General features: G+C 42.1%; 1 protein-coding gene across 1 annotated transcript in view; it reads right to left on the reverse strand.

Annotated features, from left to right (window-relative positions):
• Window positions 1-18,475, reverse strand: part of atxn7 (ataxin 7) — a 131,254-nt gene extending 112,779 nt beyond the window's left edge. The window contains exons 1-2 of the mRNA XM_078209512.1: window positions 18,310-18,475; window positions 18,090-18,158 (exon numbers count right to left, since the gene is read on the reverse strand). Of these exons, the coding sequence (XP_078065638.1) occupies window positions 18,090-18,158; window positions 18,310-18,475 (235 nt within the window). The remainder of the gene's footprint in view (window positions 1-18,089; window positions 18,159-18,309) is intronic.
• Window positions 18,476-19,949: the final 1,474 nt, after the last annotated feature.

The raw sequence follows: 19,949 nt of genomic DNA on the forward strand, positions 1-19,949 counted from the left end.
TTCGAGTTTGTTGTAGACCAATTGCAATTGATTGCTATGATCAGTCACCAACTCCATTATTATATCATGGGATGGTTGAAGGTGAAACAGATTTTTTTTAAAATCTAGCAGTTATGTTCCTGTGCAATGCAAAAGCTTTTGCAGAAATCAGGGGAAAAACAAATCTGATCAAACAACCCAGAGAAAAAAAAGTCAGATTACCAAGCCCTATTTCAATTTGGTGTTGCTTTATAAACATATTTTCTAAAAATGTGTCATTATTGGTTGAACATACTACAACTTGCAGTAACAAGATGCAAGTTCACACTTGCAATTCCTCACAGTAAGTTCCTAATTTTAACAATGAAGCATTTATCCAGCCAGGGTGAAATCTGCTGGGGCAGGGGAGGAACAGGGGAAAAGAAAGACTAGTAATTGAATATTTAGTCTCATTATCCAACGTAACTGAAATTAACAGAAACTCTGGTGCCATCCATTTGCATAGCCATTGAACTTGAGTGAAATGATGTGGAGTACCAGTGAATACAAAGAATCAATACTAAGCCACCCAAGTAATTGTAACAAAAAATTACTGGTATCTTATAAAAAATTCATTAAGCACATGTAAACTTATTTTTATTGATACCTTGTCGATAGTCCAAGAATAACATCAATTGACCACCATTTGTGAAGTAAACTATTGCCATTCCATTGGGGGGGGATATCACTCGGTGGTTCCCATTCTTTCCCCAATCCGGATACTCAGTCTGTCCCATTTAATACCAAGTTTCCTAATGGACTTTTAGAAAATGATACCACATATGTACCAGTAGCCCAGCTAGCTCAGTCACTAGTGCATGAGGCTCTTCATCTCAGTTTTGTGGATTCGAGCCCCACATAGAGCGCCATTATTTTTGGGTGGCACAGTGGTTAGCACTGCTGCCTCATAGCGCCAGGGAATGGGGTTCAATTCCCGGCTTGGGTCGCTGTCTGTGTGGAGTTTGCACATTCTCCCCGTGTCTGCGTGGGTTTCCTCCGGGTGCTCTGGTTTTCTCCCACAGTCCTAAGATGTGCGAATTAGGTGGATTGGCCATTAGTGTCAGGGGGATTAGCTGGATAAATACATAGGGTTGCGGGGATAGAGCCTGGGTGGGATCGTTGTCGGTGCAGGCTCGATGGGCCGAATGGCCTCCTTCTGCACTGTAGAGATTCTTTGATTCTACATATGCAGGTATCAGTCCTTTTAAGCACAAAAATTAAAAAGTGATAGTTTAACTGGTTCCTCTTTACAGAATGGGATTTAAGCTGGGCAGCACAGTTAGCACTGCTGCCTCACAGCACCAGGGATGCAGGTCTGATTCTAGCCTTGGGTGACTGTCTTGTATGGAGCTTGTACATTCTCTCGTGGCTGTGTGGGTTTGCTCTGGATGCTCCAGTTTCCTCCCATATTCCAAAGGTGTAAGTTAAGTGGATTAGCCATGGTAAATGCACGGAGTTACAGGGATAAGGCGGAGGGGAGAGCCTAGGAGAAATGCTCCTTCAGATAGCTGGATGGCCCCTTTCGGCACTGTAGGAATTCTATGGTTTAAAAGGCAAGCTGTTTCTAACACTCAGGCAGTTTCTCTGAATTTTCTAAGAGAAAAAATATGCCATCACAGAAAGCACAGAACTGATTTTGTCTTAACTAATCTATACTGCAAGAATCAGAATTACTCAAGGATCTGATTGAATTGATCTTGTTACTTATTCCTAAATCTATATTTGGATGAAGGCCACACATTTGGAAATGCTGCAGGAGTTTCACCATTCCACAGTATTCAGGTATATGATCACAGAGCTAAATTAGAATCAAGAAAAACTAAAAATAATGAGCATCAATACAAATGTGAATTATTTTTCTTTCATGAAATTGTTACAGTGTCCCCTAATTAAAAAAGGGTAAAATCTTAAATGCAAAGCTCCAAGCAACAATACAGAACCACGAGTTTTAAAAAGCAACACTTTTAAGTGTCCATCAACTCCTTTTACAACACACCAATACACACTAGCACCAGACAAAGTGCTACTAGGAGGTGGGTGAATACGTGCAGGTGTATAAAAAAAAGTATAGAGTGGCACCTTGATCAGTAAACAGAAGAGGGTTCCCCCCATTTTTTGTGAATAATGGAAATCAGATATTTCAGCATCTCCATCCACCCCCTGCCCCGCACTCCATGTTTCATCTGACAATGAGCTTTTAAGCTATTGATTCCACCATGTATGAAACTAACTCCGACTCCCACTAAGATTCCTATGGATAATCAAGAAAATATGCATCCTGAGTTGTGGTTTGTCTATTATTCAAACTTTGAGCTCTCCACCCCTTCCCCCCACCAAACATCATACAGCTATTAGAGGATTTACAAGTCGAGTACAGGTTTTACCCCTCTAAACTTAGAATTTATAGCACAGGAGGACGTCAATTGGTCCCTTTTGCGAAATACTGTAATTTTGTGGTATACATTTTTATGGACAAATGGCAATTAAAAAATGCATCAAACTTCTCATTTTGTCTTGACTGAAATCCTGTCTACACCTCCTTCTTAATAAAATGGCAAATTCTAGAAACAAACTTCTACTATTAACCCTCCCAAAATCCAAAGTTGGACAAATCACATTAGAATCACCCCCCACTTTTCTACCCCAACACTCATCTTTAAAGATTTTTATATCCGAGCCTGTATATTATTGTTTCTCCAGTATTCAGAATCCTACCACTTACTGTAAACTTCCTTTATCACCAAGTATTGTTTCACATTTCTCAAACTCAAATTGTGCCCACTACTTTTCTGTCTTTCTATATACTACCACATATTTTGGTATTCCCCTAATTTGTGCCACAGGTTTCAATATCAATTTTTAATTTTCAAATAATCTAAGTAAGACAGGAACAAGATCCAACAAAAAAAATCAGATTGATAGGTATTTTTCAAAACTGAAGTAACTTTATGAAGTAGAGTATTTATTGAAATAAGAATAGCACAAGCAAGGCTAGAGACATTAATAAAAATTAAATCAGTAAAATAATTTAACTGCTATAAAAATGGCAGAGCAGGTGACATGTGGAGGCTGCAGAATGTGAGATACCTGTGTAATCCAAGACAAAAAAATCTGTATAAGTGTCTGTGGCTGGTGAAACTTAGGCTAAAGTCATTGTCTGCAACTTGGTCTCCAGCTCAATGTGACACATCGGGGGCTCGCTAGCCCCCCTGACACTAAGGGGCAATTTAGCATGACCAATCAACCTAACCTGCACATCTTTGGACTGAGGGGGGAAACCGGAGCACCCAGAGGAAACCCATGCAGACACGGGGAGAACGTGCAAACTCCACAGTCACCAAAGGCTCCCCTCCGAGAGAAGAAATTCCTCTGTCTCAGTCCAAAATGGCTTGCCCCAGTGTCACCTGGATCTTGCAATAAAGACCAACATCTCATTTGCCTTCCCAATTGCTTGTTGCGTTTGCACTTGGGCATCAATACTTCTCACAGAAGAAATACTCTGCACCGCCACTTTTCATTCTACAAGTGGATGACCTCACATGTATCCACATTATATTCAATTTTCTTGCTCACTCACTAAGCCTGTCTAAATTCGCTTGAACCGTCTTTGGGTCCTCCACACAACACACTTTTCCACCTAAATTTTATATCATCCACAAACTTATTACATTTAGCACCACATACAAATCACTAATATAGATTGTGAATAACTGGGCTCCCCAACTACTGATCCTTGCGGCACCCACAAGTCGCAGTTTGTCAACCTGAGGATGACCCATTTCTTCCTAGTCTGCTTTCTGGCTGCCAACGAGAACCAAAGATTTGCAGATTAGGTTGATTGGCCATGCTAAATTGCCCCTTAGTGTCAGGGGGATTTTCAGGGTAAATGTGGGGTTACAGGGATAGGGCCTGGATGGGATTGTTATCAGTGCAGGCTCGATGGGTCAAATGGCCTCCATCTGCAGTGTAGGGATTCTATGATTCAATCCATGCCAGGATACCATCTGCTATTCCATGTGCTCTAGTTTTGTGTGGGACCTTAGCGGAAGCACTCCAAAAATCCAAATACACCATATCCAGTGCTTCCCACTTATCCATTCTGCTAGTTACATCCTTACCAAACTCGGTTTGTCAAACAATTTCTCATTCATAAATCCATGTTGACTCTGCCTAATCAGATTATTTTCCAAATGTCCAGTTATCACATCATTTATTAGATTCTAGTATTTTCTCTGCCACTGACAGCAGGCTAACAGGTCTGTGGTTCCCCATTTTCCTTTCTTAAGCAACTCCAATCCTTCCAATTGGCAGACATTGTCCCAGAATCTATAGAATTTTGAAAAATGACCATCAATGCATCCACCAACTCTATAGCGACCTCTTTCAACACTCTACCCTGTAAATCCAGGGTCCCAGGGATTTATCAACTTTCAGTCTTTTTATCAACTGTCAACATTCTTGGGGCTACCACTGACTGGAAACGCAACGGGACTCGCCTCTTAAACACAGTGGCTACAAGAGCAGGTCAGAGGCTAGGAATACTGCAGTGAGTAACTCATCTCCTGACTTCCCAAAACCTGTCCAACATCTACAAGTACAAGTCAGGACTGTGATGGAATACTCTCCACTTGCCTGGATGGGTGCAACTCCAACAACACTCAAGAAGCTTGATACCATCCAGGACAAAGCAGCCCACTTGAACGGCACCACATCCACTCCCTCCACCACTGACGCTCAGCAGCAGCAGTGTGTACTATGATCCTTAGACAGCACCTTCCAAACCCACGACCACTTCCATCTAGAAGGACAAGGACAATAGATGCATGGGAACACCACCACTGCAAGATCCCCTCCAAGCCACTAAACATTCTGACTTGGAAATATATCGCTGTTCCTTTGCACTTGCTGGGTCAATATCCTGAAATTCCCTCCCTAACGGCATTGTGGGTCAACCCACAGCAGTGCAGTGATTCAAGAAGGCAACTCACCACCATTTTCTCAAGGGCAACTAGGGATGGGCAATAAATGCTGGCCAGCCAGCGATGCCCATGTCCCATGGATGAATAAAGTCCCAATAATTTTTCAATATTACTTTTTAAAAACTATTAACTCCCATCAACTCCTCATTTTCACTAATCCCTTGGTTCACTATTTCTGGGGGATTTCTTGCATCTTCCTCCATTAAGACAGACACAAGGCAATTATTTAGCTTCTCTGCCATTTTCCTATTCTCCATTATAAGTTCTTGTCTCTACCTGTAATAGGCCCACATTTGTCCTTGTGATAACTGGACACTGAAAATGGTAGGATTGAGCAGAAACAATATGGATTTATGAATGGGGAATCGTGTATGACAAAACTGTTGGAAGTTTTTTGAGGAAATAACTAGCAGAATAGACAAGGGGGAACTCGAGCAAGGCTGGGGAGATAAGGTGTTCCTCCTAATCAACACCCCGTGCTGCCTCGACGTAGCAACACTGGCAACTTCCTGCTCCCCAGACCTAGAATACCTGATGCTAAAAGGCCCCCCACTACCTTCCGCGTGAGTTCACCTCCGTTATCCTGATGGCAGTTTATATCCCACCCCAGGCAGACATGAAGATCGTGCTGGATTAAATATACACCACTACGAATAGCCTCGAGACGAAACATCCTGAGACCTTGTTCATCGTGGCCGGGGACTTCAATCAGGCCAAGCTCAAGAATGTACTACCAAGTTACCACCAACACATCTCCTGTTCCACCAGAGGCCCAAACATCCTAGACCACTGCTACACAAATAACAAACGTGCCTACCGCTCTATCGCCCGCCCACACTTTGGCAAATCAGACCACAAGGCTGTGCTCCTGCTCACAAGCAAAAACTGAAGCGGGAGAATCCATCAAAGAAAGTCGTGCATGTTGGTCTGAGGAATTGGATGATCACCTACAGGGTTGCTTGGAGTCAGTGGACTGGGCAGTATTTAAAAACTCTGCAACCAGCCTGAACGAGTACGCCACTACTGTAACTGACTTCATTAGTAAGTGTATAGAAGACTGTGTGCCAAAGAAGCAAATTTGTGTGTTCCCCAACCGGAAACCCTGGATGAACAGGGATATCCACTGCTTGCTGAAGTCCAGGTCTGAGGCGTTCAAGTCTGAGGCGTTCAAGTCAGGTGACACTGACCTATACAAGAAAGCCAGATACAATCTAAGGAGATCCGTCAAATATGCCAAAAGACAGTACCGGACCAAGCTAGAGTCCCAGGCTAGCCACACCGACTCCCACCGACAATGTCAAGGTCTGCAAGACATAACAGGCTGCAAGATGAAGGCATGTAAAATCGCCGGCTCCAACACACCCCTCCCTGATGAGCCCATTGCATTCTATGCCCATTTTGAGCAAGAGGTCAGCAAGAGCATGCCCTCCACCCCAGAAGCCCTGGATGAACCTGTATCTGTGGTCACCATTGCAGATGTCAGAGCAGCTTTCTCGAAGGTCAACCCACGGAAAGCAACTGGCCTGGATGGGGTATCCGGACGAGCAATCAGATCCTGCGCGGATCAGCTGGCGGGGGTATTCACAGACATCTTCAACCTCTCTTTACAACAATCTGAGGTCCCTATCTGCTTCAAGAAGATGACCATCATCCGGGTACCCAAGAAAAACCAAGCAGCATGCCTTAATGACTGTCGGCCGGTGGCTCTGACATCTATCATTATGAAATGCTTCGATAGGCTAGTCATTGCACGATTCAATTCCAGCCTCCGGGACTACCTGGATCCACTACAGTTCGCCTACCGCGCAACAGCAGACGCCATCTCCTTGACCCTGCGCTCAACCCTGGAACACTTGGATAACAAGGACACCTATGTATTGACTACAGCTCAACCTTCAACACCATTATTCCCACGAAACTCATCTCCAAACTCCGTGGCCTGGACTTCGGCACCTCCCTCTGCGACTGCATCCTGAACTTCCTAACTCACAGACCACAATCAGTAAGGATAGGCAACAACACCTCCTCCACGACCATCCTCAACACCAGTGCCCCACAAGGCTGTGTTCTCAGCCCCCCACTATACTCCTTATACACCTATGACTATGTGGCTAAATTCCCCTCCAATGCGATTTTCAAGTTTGCTGACGACACCACCATAGTGGGTCGGATCTCAAACAATGAGGAGACAGAGTACATGAATGAGATAGAGAATCTGGTGAACTGGTGCGGCAACAATAATCTCTCCCTCAATGTCAACAAAATGAAGGAGATTGTTATTGACTTCAGGAAGCATAAAGGATTCCATGCCCCTGTCCACATCAATGGGGATGAAGTAGAAAGGGTTGAGAGCTTCACGTTTTTAGGTGTCCAGATCACCAACAACCTGTCCTGGTCCTCCCATGCCGACACCATTGTTAAGAAAGCCCACCAACTCCTCTACTTTCTCAGGAGACTAATGAAATTTGGCATGTCAGCTATGACTCTCACCAACTTTTACAGATGCACCATAGAAAGCATTCTTTCTGGTTGTATCACAGCCAGTATGGTATGGTTCCTGCTCTGCCCAAGGCTGTAAGGAACTACAAAAGGTCGTGAATGTAGCCCAATCCATCACGCAAACTAGCCTCCCATCCATTGATTCGGTCTACACTTCCCGCTGCCTCGGCAAAGCAGCCAACACAATTAAGGACCCCACACATTCTCTCTTCCACCTTCTTCCGTCAGGAAAAAAGATACAAAAGTCTGAGGTCATGTACCAGCAACAGCTTCTTCCCTGCTGCTGTCACTTTTGAATGGACTTACCTTGCATTAAGTTGAGCTTTCTCTACACCCCATGACTATAACACTACAACACTATGACTGTAACACTACATTCTGCACCCTCACGTTTCCTTCTCTATGAACGGTATGCTTTGTTTGTTTAGCACGCAAGAAACAATACTTCTCACTGTATGTTAATGCATGTGACAATAATAATAAATCAAATCAGTGAACGTGGTGCATTTTCAGAAGGCTTTCGATAAGGTGAGCAAGCAGAATTAGAGCATTGGGATTTGGGGTAATATACTGACATAGATTGAGAATTGGTTAATGGACACAAACTTAGAGCACATGGAACAGCGGATAATATCTGGTATGGATTGAGAATTGGTTAACAGACAGAAAGAGACTAGGAATAAATGAGTAATTCTCCGGTTGGCGGGCTGTGACTAGTGGGGTACTGCAGGGATTGGTACTTGGGCCCCAGCGCTGTTCACAATCTAGATGAGTAATTAGGATGTGGGGACCAAATGTCGTATTTCTATGTTTGCTGACAACACAAAATTAGGAGGGAGTGGGTGTTGCAAAGTAAATGCAAAGGGGACTCAGATAGGGTAAGCGAGTGGGCAAGAACATGGTAGATGGAATAAAATGTGGAAAAATGAAGCTATCAACTTTGGTAGGAGAAACAGAAATGCAAAGCAGTTCTTAAATTGAGTGATTGGAAAGTGATGTCCACAGGTACCTGGGAGTCCTTGGTCACAAGTCACTGAAAGTTAACATGCAGGTATAGCAAGCAATTAGGAAGGCAAATTGTATGTTTATCGCAAGCGGATTTGACTACAGGAGTAAAGATGTCTCGCTGTAATTGTGTAGAAGCTTGGTGAGACCGCACCTGGAGTATTGTGTACAGTTTTGTCTCCTCATCCAAGCAAGGGAATCATAGAGGGAGTGCAGCGAAGGTTCACTACACTTGGAGAGATTGGAGACTGGACCTAGATAGGAACGAAAAGGATTGAAATGTACAAAATTTACAGGGCAGGAAGGATCTTTCCCCTAGCTGCGGGCTCTAGATCCAGGGGACACAGTCAGAGAATAAGAAACATGTCATTGAAGACTGATACAAGGAAGAATTTTACCACTCAGAATGATGAATCTTTGAAATTTTCCTCTCCAGACAGCTATGGAGGCTCACTGACTACGTCCAAGAGAGGTGGATAGTTTTCTAGATATTAAAGATATCAATGCGATAAGTGCGTAAAATGGCATTGAGGTAGATCAGCCATGATCCAGTTGAATGGCAGAGCAGGCTCTTAAGGGACCAAATAACCTACTCCTGCTCCTATTCGCTATGTCCCTATCCTTAAACTACATTAACGACTCGGTGTTGATCAAAGAAGCATCCATTTACACCTACTTTCTTGTCAGCCACACCGCTATGTAACTATGTTCGACACACCTTAAACTTCAAAAGCCATTTGCTTAATATTTCATGAATCTCTAAAAAAATCCATACACAATTGCCACATTCTGTAAACTCTTGCTGTTTGCAAATCCATGCTGACAGTCCCTAATTATTCCATGACTTAAGTGTCAACTCCAGCATGATACCAACATGAAACACATCTTCCCATCACCCATTTCCAACAGCATTCTGCAAGCACTCCCTCCATGACACCTTGGTCCACTACTCCACTGTCCCTTCAACCCCTTCCCATGCAACTGCAGAAGGTGCAACATCTTCCCCTTTATCGCCTCCCTCCTCACTGTCCAAGGGCCTCCTTTCAGATGAAATTGAAGGAGATGCACTTGCCCAATATTCCAGTCACTTGCCATTTCAACTCAGCATCTTACTCTCGTGCCCATATGTCCACCCTTGGCCTGCTACAATGCTCCAGTTATGCCCAAACTGGAGGAACATCACCTCATTTTCTGATTTGTGTTCAATCTTAGACTGTGAATTTTCCCCTCCATCTTGACCCCCCTCCCCCTTTTTGTTTGTCCTTGATTTGTCCCAATGCAAACAGCATCCGTCATTTGTTCTTAAATTTTGCTTTCACTGAAGACGGACCTTTGTTCTCCTATTAACATATTCTGCCATCTTACCTTTATGTCACAATTAGCACTTCTTTAGTCCTTAATGCTACCATTAACACTCCCTTTGTCTTGTGATTACATCATTGTAATCTCTCCTTTGCTCCAATCTATCTCTGACCTTCTATTCGATAGTCACATGAGCAGCCTGGGAATGGAGGGATACAAACGATTGGTCTAGTTGGACCAAGGAGCGGCACAGGCTTGGAGGGCCGAAGGGCCTGTTTCCTGGGCTGTACTGTTCTTTGTTTGTTGTTCTATTCCACCCCACCTTCTCCACCTATATAATCCATTACAGTTCTATCCTTCTTCGGTTCTGAAAAATCATATTGACTCAAAACATTAATTCTACAGATGCTGCCAGACCTGCTGAGTTTATCCAGCATTTTCTGTTATTTCAGATTTCCAGCATCCAGGGTATTTTGCTTTTATCACTTCTGCACTGTTTTGCAACAAAGGTTTGTGGTAAATATTCTACATTTAAATCATTTGTGAAATAAGTTAATTTTTCATCCAGGTCCAGTGTCTCAAATACAGCTGAAAGTAGAGATGTCTATTTCTATAAGCTGCCATCCGTGAATTTTAATTCTCATTAAATGCAGAGTAAAGTTACTTACTAGTTTGTTAGGTTAGGTGCTGAATTGGCATGGTGGCTTCACGTGCGAGTCTTTTCTGGCACTCCAAGATGTCTGGAGCGGAGCAGTTTAAAAAAAGTTGGAACTCTCAAGTTTCCTTCTATAACCAAGTTACTGGTAATATCCCTGTGAAACTTCATTATACCATCCATGGCTTCTCCATCCTCTTATAATGGGCTGCAGTCAGTGATTCCTTATTCCTCTACACGATGCACTGCCGAAGTCCCCAGATGGAAATCGTTGGAAAAGATCACTTGAATTGATGTGAACTTACACTTTTTATGCACTAATTTTAGTGTAAACCAACCTGCATCCTAAAGTTATGCCTTGTTGAATGAGGTGCAATTGGGTTTTTAAAAATGCATCAAATCTTAACTACTGTTGACAACTTCCCTGGCCCTGTCACAGGCCCGAAACACTGCACTATTAGGTCAAATTGCAGTTTATTTTACTACTTTCAGTTTAGTATACTGCCTTCACTGCTGTCAATGCAGGGAAATCGAATGTAGATCGGGCAACGGCTTTGTGGAACACCTCCATTCCATCTACAAGTGAGTGTCCAAGAATCTGGTTACTTGTCATTTTAATTCTTTAGCTCACTCTGGAACATTTTAGGAGGCAGGGATTAATGAAACTCAACGCAAGCTTGAGAAAAAGCATCTCATCTTTCAAAAAAGGTACTTTGCAGCCTTCCGTACCGAGTTCAATCATTTCAGACCATGGCATCTGTCTCCCTTTTTTTTGGATGGCAGCTGTTGATGATTCCACGATTCCCATTTACACCTCCTCTAAACCCGCTGCCATCTTCTTTTGCCTTGCAGCATCATCCCTTTTGTTGTTTAAATTTCTTCTGCCTTCAACTCTTTATCTTAGACTCTCCATTTTGTTTTGCTCTGCCTCTATAATTGTTAAGATCTGATAAAACTCTTCCCAGTTCTGACAAACAGTCATCAACTCTATTTCACTCTGCATACATGCTACTTGGCCTGCTGAGTGTTCCCAGTATTTTAAGTCAACTTTAATTCCTGGTTTGCTGTCTAAGAGATTTTTTTTCAATCCGAATGGCTGCTTAGCCTCCTTTATGACCTCACTGTTTCTGGATGCCAGAGATCCCTTATCATTGGCCCGCAATCAAACTAAACACTAGGAAAAAGGTGAAATAAAAACAAACTGCTGGAATACTCAGCAGGTTTATTGGCATCAATGGAGAGAAACAGAGTTATTGCTTCAGGTCAGTGGTGATCCTTTGTTCTGATGAAAGGTAGTCATCAACTTGAAGTGTTAGCTCTGTTCCTCTCCACAGATGCTGCCTGACCTGCTGAGTATTTCCAACATTTTCTATTTTTGTTGTGCATTCGTAATATTTTGCTTTTGTACTTGGAAAGGTGACGTCCATGCCATAGAGATTACTAGATCTTTACTGACAGCTTTCTTCAAGGTCAGCAACAAAACGCAGGCCAATAATTAACTTTGCAAAAATACAGTTTGAGGAGAACAATGGTCCCAAAAACACAGTGGCACAGTGGTTAGCACTGCTGCCTCACAGTGCCAGGGACCCGGATTCGATTCCCAGCTTGGGTCACTGTCTGTGTGGAGTTTGCACGTTCTCCCGTGTCTGCATGAGTTTCTTCCGGGTGCTCCGGTTTCCTACCACAGTCTGAAAGACGTACTGGTTAGGTGCATTGACCCGAACAGGCGCCCGAGTGTGGCGACTAAGGAAATTTCACAGTAACTTCATTGCAGTGTTAATGTAAGCCTTATTTGTGGCTAATAAACTTTACTACATTACTAATAAAAAGTCAGGAAGAGGGAAAGGCTTAATTACTAAGAAGAAAATACAAAGAGGCAAATAGATGCTAATCTGCTAAGAATATCATGTTTAAATATTTCTTCAGCCTTAATTTCTTCAAAATCTGATTGAAGAGTTTTTAATATTAATATCCAAATATTCACTAGTAAGAGAGCAAAGTCAGAATACATTCCTCTACTTGAAGTAATTTTCCATCAAAATAGAGGTACATAATGTAGGTTTTTAAAAACTTACATTACTCTACAATCTAGTTTTTTTCTTAAAATAGCCAGTTTCATCCAGGGAGCGGTGTGGTTGATCAGAAAAATATAAATCATGAAGTAGATTCTTGGCTTAAATCAAAGTTTTTTTTATATTTCTGAAGCTTTATTATAACTAGATGAGAGTCAGGTTAAAAGGAATCATGTTTGTTCAGGATTTTGAGGTGTGTGTTGATTTGTGTTAAACACGGAGCTAAGAAAATGTATTTGCCTTTGAAACTACTTTAAGCTACAGGAATTAAGGAGGCATCACAGCAGAAATTGCTGGAAATAAACAGCAAGTCAGGTAGTGTTTGTGCAAAGAGAGAGAGTTTACATTTAGGGTCAGTTACACTATCAGAACTGGAAAAAAAATGTAATGGGTGAGAAATTTTTTTTGGGGGGGGGGGGGAGCTGGATTTGGAAGATGGGAAAATCTGTTACAAGATGGAAAGCAGAAGAAATGAAATGTCAAATGTTGATGATGCAGCAAAGGGAGATGTTAATGCAACAAGCAAGGAAACAAAACATGAGGGGTGTGTGTGAGAGAGAGAGAGCGCTGTAAAGTGCTTCAAAGGATGAGGTGCAATTCTTTGAACTTACGTTAACTTCTTTGAACAGCGCAAGGAGGAGAGAAGTCTCAGTGGGAACATGGTAGAGAATTAAAATTATGATCCAAAGCTTGAGGTCACATATACAGACAAAACAGAAACTGTCTGCAAAGTGGTCACCCAATCTGCATTTGGTTTTCCCAATGTCGAGAGGATCACACTGTAACCACTGAATACAGAATATGAAGTTGATGGTACAAGAAAATCATTTCCACCTAGAAGAAGCGTTTGGGACCCTGGAAAGGAAATGATAGAAGGGAAGGTGTTGCATCACCTGCATCGCAGGACGTGGTGCATGAGTGGAACAGTCCATTCGGAATGCTGAAAGAGCAGAAGATGCACTAGGCAGTAGCATAAAGTTAAAGGTGATGTAAATGGTGAGGATAAACATGGAAATGGGTGGAAGGTGAAGACAAGAGGAATCCCATTTAGTTCCTTGGTTCTTGGCAGGTGGGGAAGAAACGAGAGCTTATGTGCAGGCAATGAAATGCACATGGTGGAGATCCTGACAACCACAATGGAGGGAAATCCTCCGTCAAGGACTGTCTTGGGCCCCCCAACATTCGTTGCAAATCAAATGATTTAAGTGTGCTCCTTATAATACGCCAAAAAATGTCTGTTATCCAGTATTCTCCAGGAACGATCATGCGCGTACTGAGATCACACAAGTAGTCCGGGACCACGAGCGCTACTGAGATAACATGGTGCTGCAGAACAGTGGGAAGCCAAGACCAAAGCAACGGCAGGCTACCAATAATAACCAGTGTATTTGACATCTCTCCAGTCAAAAAAAAAGACTCAACCCCAGAATTTTGGTCAACAGAAAATTCCTGTTCGTAGAATGCCAAGTAACAGGAAATTTTCCTGTAGTATGGTGTGCTCAAACTCACAGTGCAGTCTTCCTCTACAATCGGAGAAATTGGATTGGATGACTGCTTTATGGAACACCTCAGCGTGGCCCAGAGTTTCTGGTCGCCAGTTATTTTAATTCTCCAGTCAGCTCTCACTTGTTCTCAGCCTCAAACACTGTCCCAAGAACAATACATCAATTTTCAACTTTACAGTCTTCCAGACCCAGTTTAATGATTTCAGATCATAGCTGCTGTCCCCATGTGTTTCTGCTATTCCTGTTTACACATTTTGTGCTCTTAACATGCTCCCTCCTTTTGACTTGCAACAGCATCCTTTGTCATTTAATCTCTCCTGTCTTCCACTCCATCAGACACTCCCTTTTGTTCTTCCCCATCCCTCCCCACCTTTTTCCCTGGTTCTATATTAGCTTAAAACACTTCTGTCAGTTCTGACGAAAGGCCATTGATCAGTGTTTCTCACTCCTCAGATGCTGCATGACCAGGGTATTTCCAGCATTTTATTTCAGATTTCTCGCACCTGCAATATTTTGCTTTAGTATCACAGCAAGCTGGACTTGTTGAATGCCTTGTACGTTACTGAAATTTTTTTAAACTATTACTGAGAGCCGACTGGGATGTAGCAGGAAGAGATCAGGGCATACGTACATTATGTAGATTTGAAACGGCTTTAAAAATTTACATATACAGATTAAACACACTTAAATTTCACAAAATAGATTATATATTAGTCTTTGTTTGGTGTTGAAGAAATAAGATAATCGAGCTTCATTGTGTGCACATTTTACAATAGATTAAATGTGCTGCAAATTTTGAAAGTTATAAACATTGCTACCACGATTAAAGCATTATATGCATGAAGGAAGAGAATGTCTGAACTTCTGAAACATCAAAATTCAGAGCCCCTAGTGCCTCAGCAATCTACTTATGAACTGGGCATAGAATTGGGGGTTCACATCCCAACCAACTCTAGAGTCTTGCAGGTCACTTTCAACTTAAAAACTACTGACAAAGGTTTCCGCTGCTTCAGCACGAAAAAAACACTGGTTTCAGCAGCCTTTTATACACCTTGTCCAATTTACCTTTAATGGGAAGAAAAATCAACAGATTGTATAACAGGCCAATCTGTTACCATTATAGTTTAATTTCTACTGCCAGGAAAAAAAACTATTTTTGCGCTTTAAGTAGTATTTGGTATGTGTGGATTTACCAAAAACCTGGTGCTCAAAGATCATGAATCAGTTAATAAGGAGTAATGACTAATGGAACAGATATTGGACCTTTCCTGCTGCTTTGAATGATATAAAGCTGTAAAACAAATGAACTTCAGTAAATACAATGGGTTTGATTGCCTCATCAGTGACACTCAATTATAGTACAACACGCAACTCTTTCCCTTTTGGAAGATTAATGTAATGTCTTCTCTGTCAAGCCACTGTAACGGTCATTAAACTTCAAAAATACTTCAATGGCTGTAAAATGCTTTGGGATATTAAGGTTGTGAAGGCATTACATGAACCTAAACCTATCAGGAATATGCATCTGTGTAATGACATCTGATAATGAATACAAAGTAACAATGACTATCTTAATGTATGCATCCATACAACATGTAGACAGGGGACATAACATTACATTAGTCTGGTGGAAGTGAAACAGTTGCCTGTTTTTGAGTGTCATTTACCAAACAAGGCATGCAAGCATATCAGGAATCTAAGCAAATTTAGAAAGCAAGAAATAGCACTCACAATCCGAACTCAAATAATTTAAGGTTACAGTGTTTAATGACCATCCACTAGGCCAACTCAGGCTCTTGTGCCCACAAAAGACTATACTCAAAATCAATGGAAATCTGGCCTTCAGCATTTTTTTTAAAAAAAGTATCATAGAATGGTCTGGTAATATCCATTATGTCATCACGGCAAATTTAAACTCAGGCTCTTGATCAGCCATCACCTCCTTCCAGCCAATTAGAAGTCAGTGAATGAAGCCATATTTGATACTTGCGCCTCTATCCAAAATGGTTGGAAGAAACCACAAAGAGGACAAAAAAGAACAGTTAAGACTACTGAAAATTGATTACAAATACATTACATAGGAAAAATGGCTAAATAAATGACAATTGTGAACAAAACATCAAGCCAAAATATTTTTAAATGTCATTTCAAATTTATGCAATGTGTTTTCTGTCGTCCTGAGTGTCATACCATTCTAGGTAGATGTCATTTCCCTGCTAACAACTGACGGATTAAATACAAGTCATTTTCATTTGACAGCATAGTGAGAGCCATAGTATAACACCGCACTAATCTAATACCAAAAAAAGTCATATCTCACAGCATATGGAGCTATCAACAAGAATACAAGAAACATTAGAGCTTTTCCCAGTACACAATGACATTTTTAACCCTGATATTTGACTTTTGAAATTTAACTGCTTGTTTACTAAATAATCGCACTGACATTAGACACTGACCTGAGAAAACAAAGTGCTGTTATGACATCTCACATCTATCAAATTATTTAAGGGATGGTGTTATGGTAAAAAGCCTCGTAAAGCCCATTAAACATGTTTCATGCCCACACACAAGTGTGCAATGAGATTACCAATGGCATCTGGTTTTACAGATTCAATAAAATTTAGTTAAAACAGTACTGGAAAAGTTTGCACTGCAGAATAATTCCAGAACCTGATGAAGATTCACGATAAGGCGTGGAACACAACTTACAGTCAGTACCAGCACAAACACTCATATCAGGTACACAGAGCATTCCCTGAACTATCACCAAACAGACTTCAATCCCAACTCAAGAGCAAAACTATTGCCTCAGTGTAACTTTTCCAGTTCCTACATCAACAATGTGGCCTCTATCAAAGTCAAATTAGTGTTGAACTATGGGCAGTTGTGTGCCATGATCTCATCGTTATTGTCTTGGAAAACAGAAAGACTGTCCAAATTAATTTTATTTTAAGACCCTTACAACCTGTAGAGGAATCTTGCATTAGCTGGATAGGTTCAAAACACAAGTATCACACATTAAAAAAGTATCTATGTATTCTAACAATGGCCAAAAACAATCAGCAGCACGTTTTATACTGAATTTTAAGAATATTTCAGCAACACCTGTTCTAAATTTAAATCTGAGAAATTTAACAAAAAAATGAAAGTTGAGTCTTCTTGTTCAATTTCACTAATTTAAAATGGCTGAAATTTAATTCAGCACCTTTATCCGAGGCCCTACACAGATTGGACAACGTACAAGCTAAATGTCTAAACAATGTCTGAAGGGCATGATCCAAGATGTAGCAAATAGAAGGTAAAGTGGGTAGATTCAAGTAGCAATGTTACCCAATAGTCATTTCCACCATTTATGATAGAGATTGTTACAAAATAATATGGAGATTTTAAAATTAGTTTACATGGTAGAGTTCAAGATTGCTAAATGCAAATTTACAACTTTTCTATCCAAAGTTTAAAATTGGATTCAATATCAATATGTCAAACAGGCTGAGGTAATAACTTAGCAGTGGAGTATATTACTCATCCACAAGATAGCTTGACATAAACGAAACCAAGAGTAGCTAACCTTAACCTCTTGAAATACAACTCAGTATTGTGATCAGCTTCTGTAGAATCACCCAGACATAGCAGGATGGTCAATCACAGTGAATTATTATTCGTGATTTAAACTTTCAATAGCTCCAAAATACTATCTAGAACCACTCCCTCATTACCTGACAAACAAGATAGCAATTGAACCTTAACACGTAGATCGGGGGGGGGGGGGGGGGGGGGGGGACTTTTCAAATAAATAAGACTAGGAAATCGTTGCTGGAGGGGGAGGAGGAGGAAAGAGTGGGAACTTTGGACGTTTTGTTGGTTAGCCCAGCTGCTCCAAATATTTGGGCAAACCATGAGTAGTTGAGAATGCATCCATGTAACAGGCCCCCCTTTTGGTCTAGTTGCCAGTGCCTGCGAAGCGGAGTCACTCACCAGCCCGCGGTTGGGAGGCTGTACAACAGGCAGGCAGGAGGCAAGAAGCACAGCAAAGTTTGAAGCCGCCACTCACCTTCCCGGCTCAGCCGCATGACCTCCCGGTTTTTCCCGCACTCCTTAAAAGTTTCTTCCAATTCGGTGCCTGTGTAACAATTGGACACATCAGTCAGTCAGTCACTGAGTTACACTTGCCTGCCTTGCCTGCGCCAAGTCGGCGCACAAACATCCCGGGGCCCGCTCCGTCGCTCGCCGCTAAAAGTCTTTTCTAAGGTTAAAGAGCGCTTTGGCCTCACCGTCCGCCCCGTGCTGTTTGGCGGCATCGATCCAGTGGGTCCAGGGCTGTCCCGCCAACGCCTCCGGACTCGGTAGTCTCCTCTCCACAGTCGCCATTGCTGATCCTTCTTGCTGCCCGGCCGCGCTTCGGGCCGCGCTGACGTCAGCCTCGGCCGTTTCCGCCATCTTTTCGCTACATTGTGGCAGGAATTTAACCCTCCCCTTTAACTGCAGTCCCCATCCCTTTAAGAGGAGGCGCTGCTGCCGCCGCTGGGACTCAGCAAGTTCCCTTACCCCACTGCAACTCTACAACACACGAGCAACAAACTCATCCAACCTGCTGAGCTTATCCAGCATTTTCTGTTTTTTTTTATTACAAATTAATTCCCTGTCTGCCAGGAAGCAGATTCAGCTGTAACCTTCAAAATGGTAATTGAATAAATATTTATAGGGATACTTTTGGTTGATTATTGTCACAAGTAGGCTTACATTAACACTGCAATGAAGTTACTGTGAAAATCCCTTAGTCGTTACACTCTGCAGCCTGTTCGGGTACACTGAGGGAGAAATTTAGCGTTGCCAAAGAATCTAACCAGCACATCTTTCAGACTGTGGGAGGAAACCAGAGCATCCAGAGGAAACCTATGCAGACACGGGGAGAACGTGCAGACTCCACAGTCACCCACCCAGGTCCCAGGCACTGTGAGGCAGCAGTGTTAATCACTGTGCTACTTGGGATACAGTGAGAAGTATTGAATTTGATTTGTTTTATTGTCACATGTATTATTATACAGTGAAAAGTATTGTTTCTTGCATGCTATACAGGCAAAGCACATTGTTCATAGAGAAGGAAACGAGAGAGTGCAGAATGTAGTGTTACAGTCATAGCTAGGGTGTAGAGAAAGATCAATTTAGTGCGAGGTAGGTCCATTCAAAAGTCTGATGGCAGCAGGGAAGAAGCTGTTCTTGAATCAGTTGGTACGTGACCTCAAACTTTTGTATCTTTTTCCCGATGGAAGAAGGTGGAAGAGAGTATGTCCGGGGTACGTGGGGTCCTTAATTATGCTGGCTGCTTTTCCAAGGTAGCGGGAAGTGTAGACAGAGTCAATGGAAAGGAGGCTGGTTTGCATGATGGACTGGACTTCATTCACAACCCTTTGTAGTTTCTTGTGATACAACCAGAAAGAATTCTTTCTATGGTGCATCTGGAAATGTTGGTGAGAGTCATAGCTGACATGCCAAATTTCCTTAGTCTTCTGAGAAAGTAGAGGCATTGCTGGGCTTTCTTAACTATGGTGTTGGCATGGGGAGTCCAGGACAGGTTGTTGGTGATCTGGACACCTAAAAACTTGAAACTCTCAACCATTTCTACTTCATCCCCATTGATATAGACAGGGGCACGATCTCCACCACGCTCCCTGAAGTCGATGACTATCTCCTTTGTTTTGTTGACATTGAGGGAGAGATTACTGTTGTTGCAACAGTTCACCAGATTCTCTGTCTCATCATTGTTTGAGATCTGACCCATTACGGTGTGCGGTATACAGACAATGCATACCATTCATAGAATACATTGGGGAGAAGGAAAGGAGAGGATGCAGAATATAGTGTTACTGTCACAGCTAGGATGTAGAGAGAGATCAGCTTAATATATGGTAGG

This window comes from Mustelus asterias, chromosome 3 (genome assembly GCF_964213995.1).
Source record: "Mustelus asterias chromosome 3, sMusAst1.hap1.1, whole genome shotgun sequence".
In the NCBI taxonomy this organism is placed as follows: domain Eukaryota; kingdom Metazoa; phylum Chordata; class Chondrichthyes; order Carcharhiniformes; family Triakidae; genus Mustelus; species Mustelus asterias.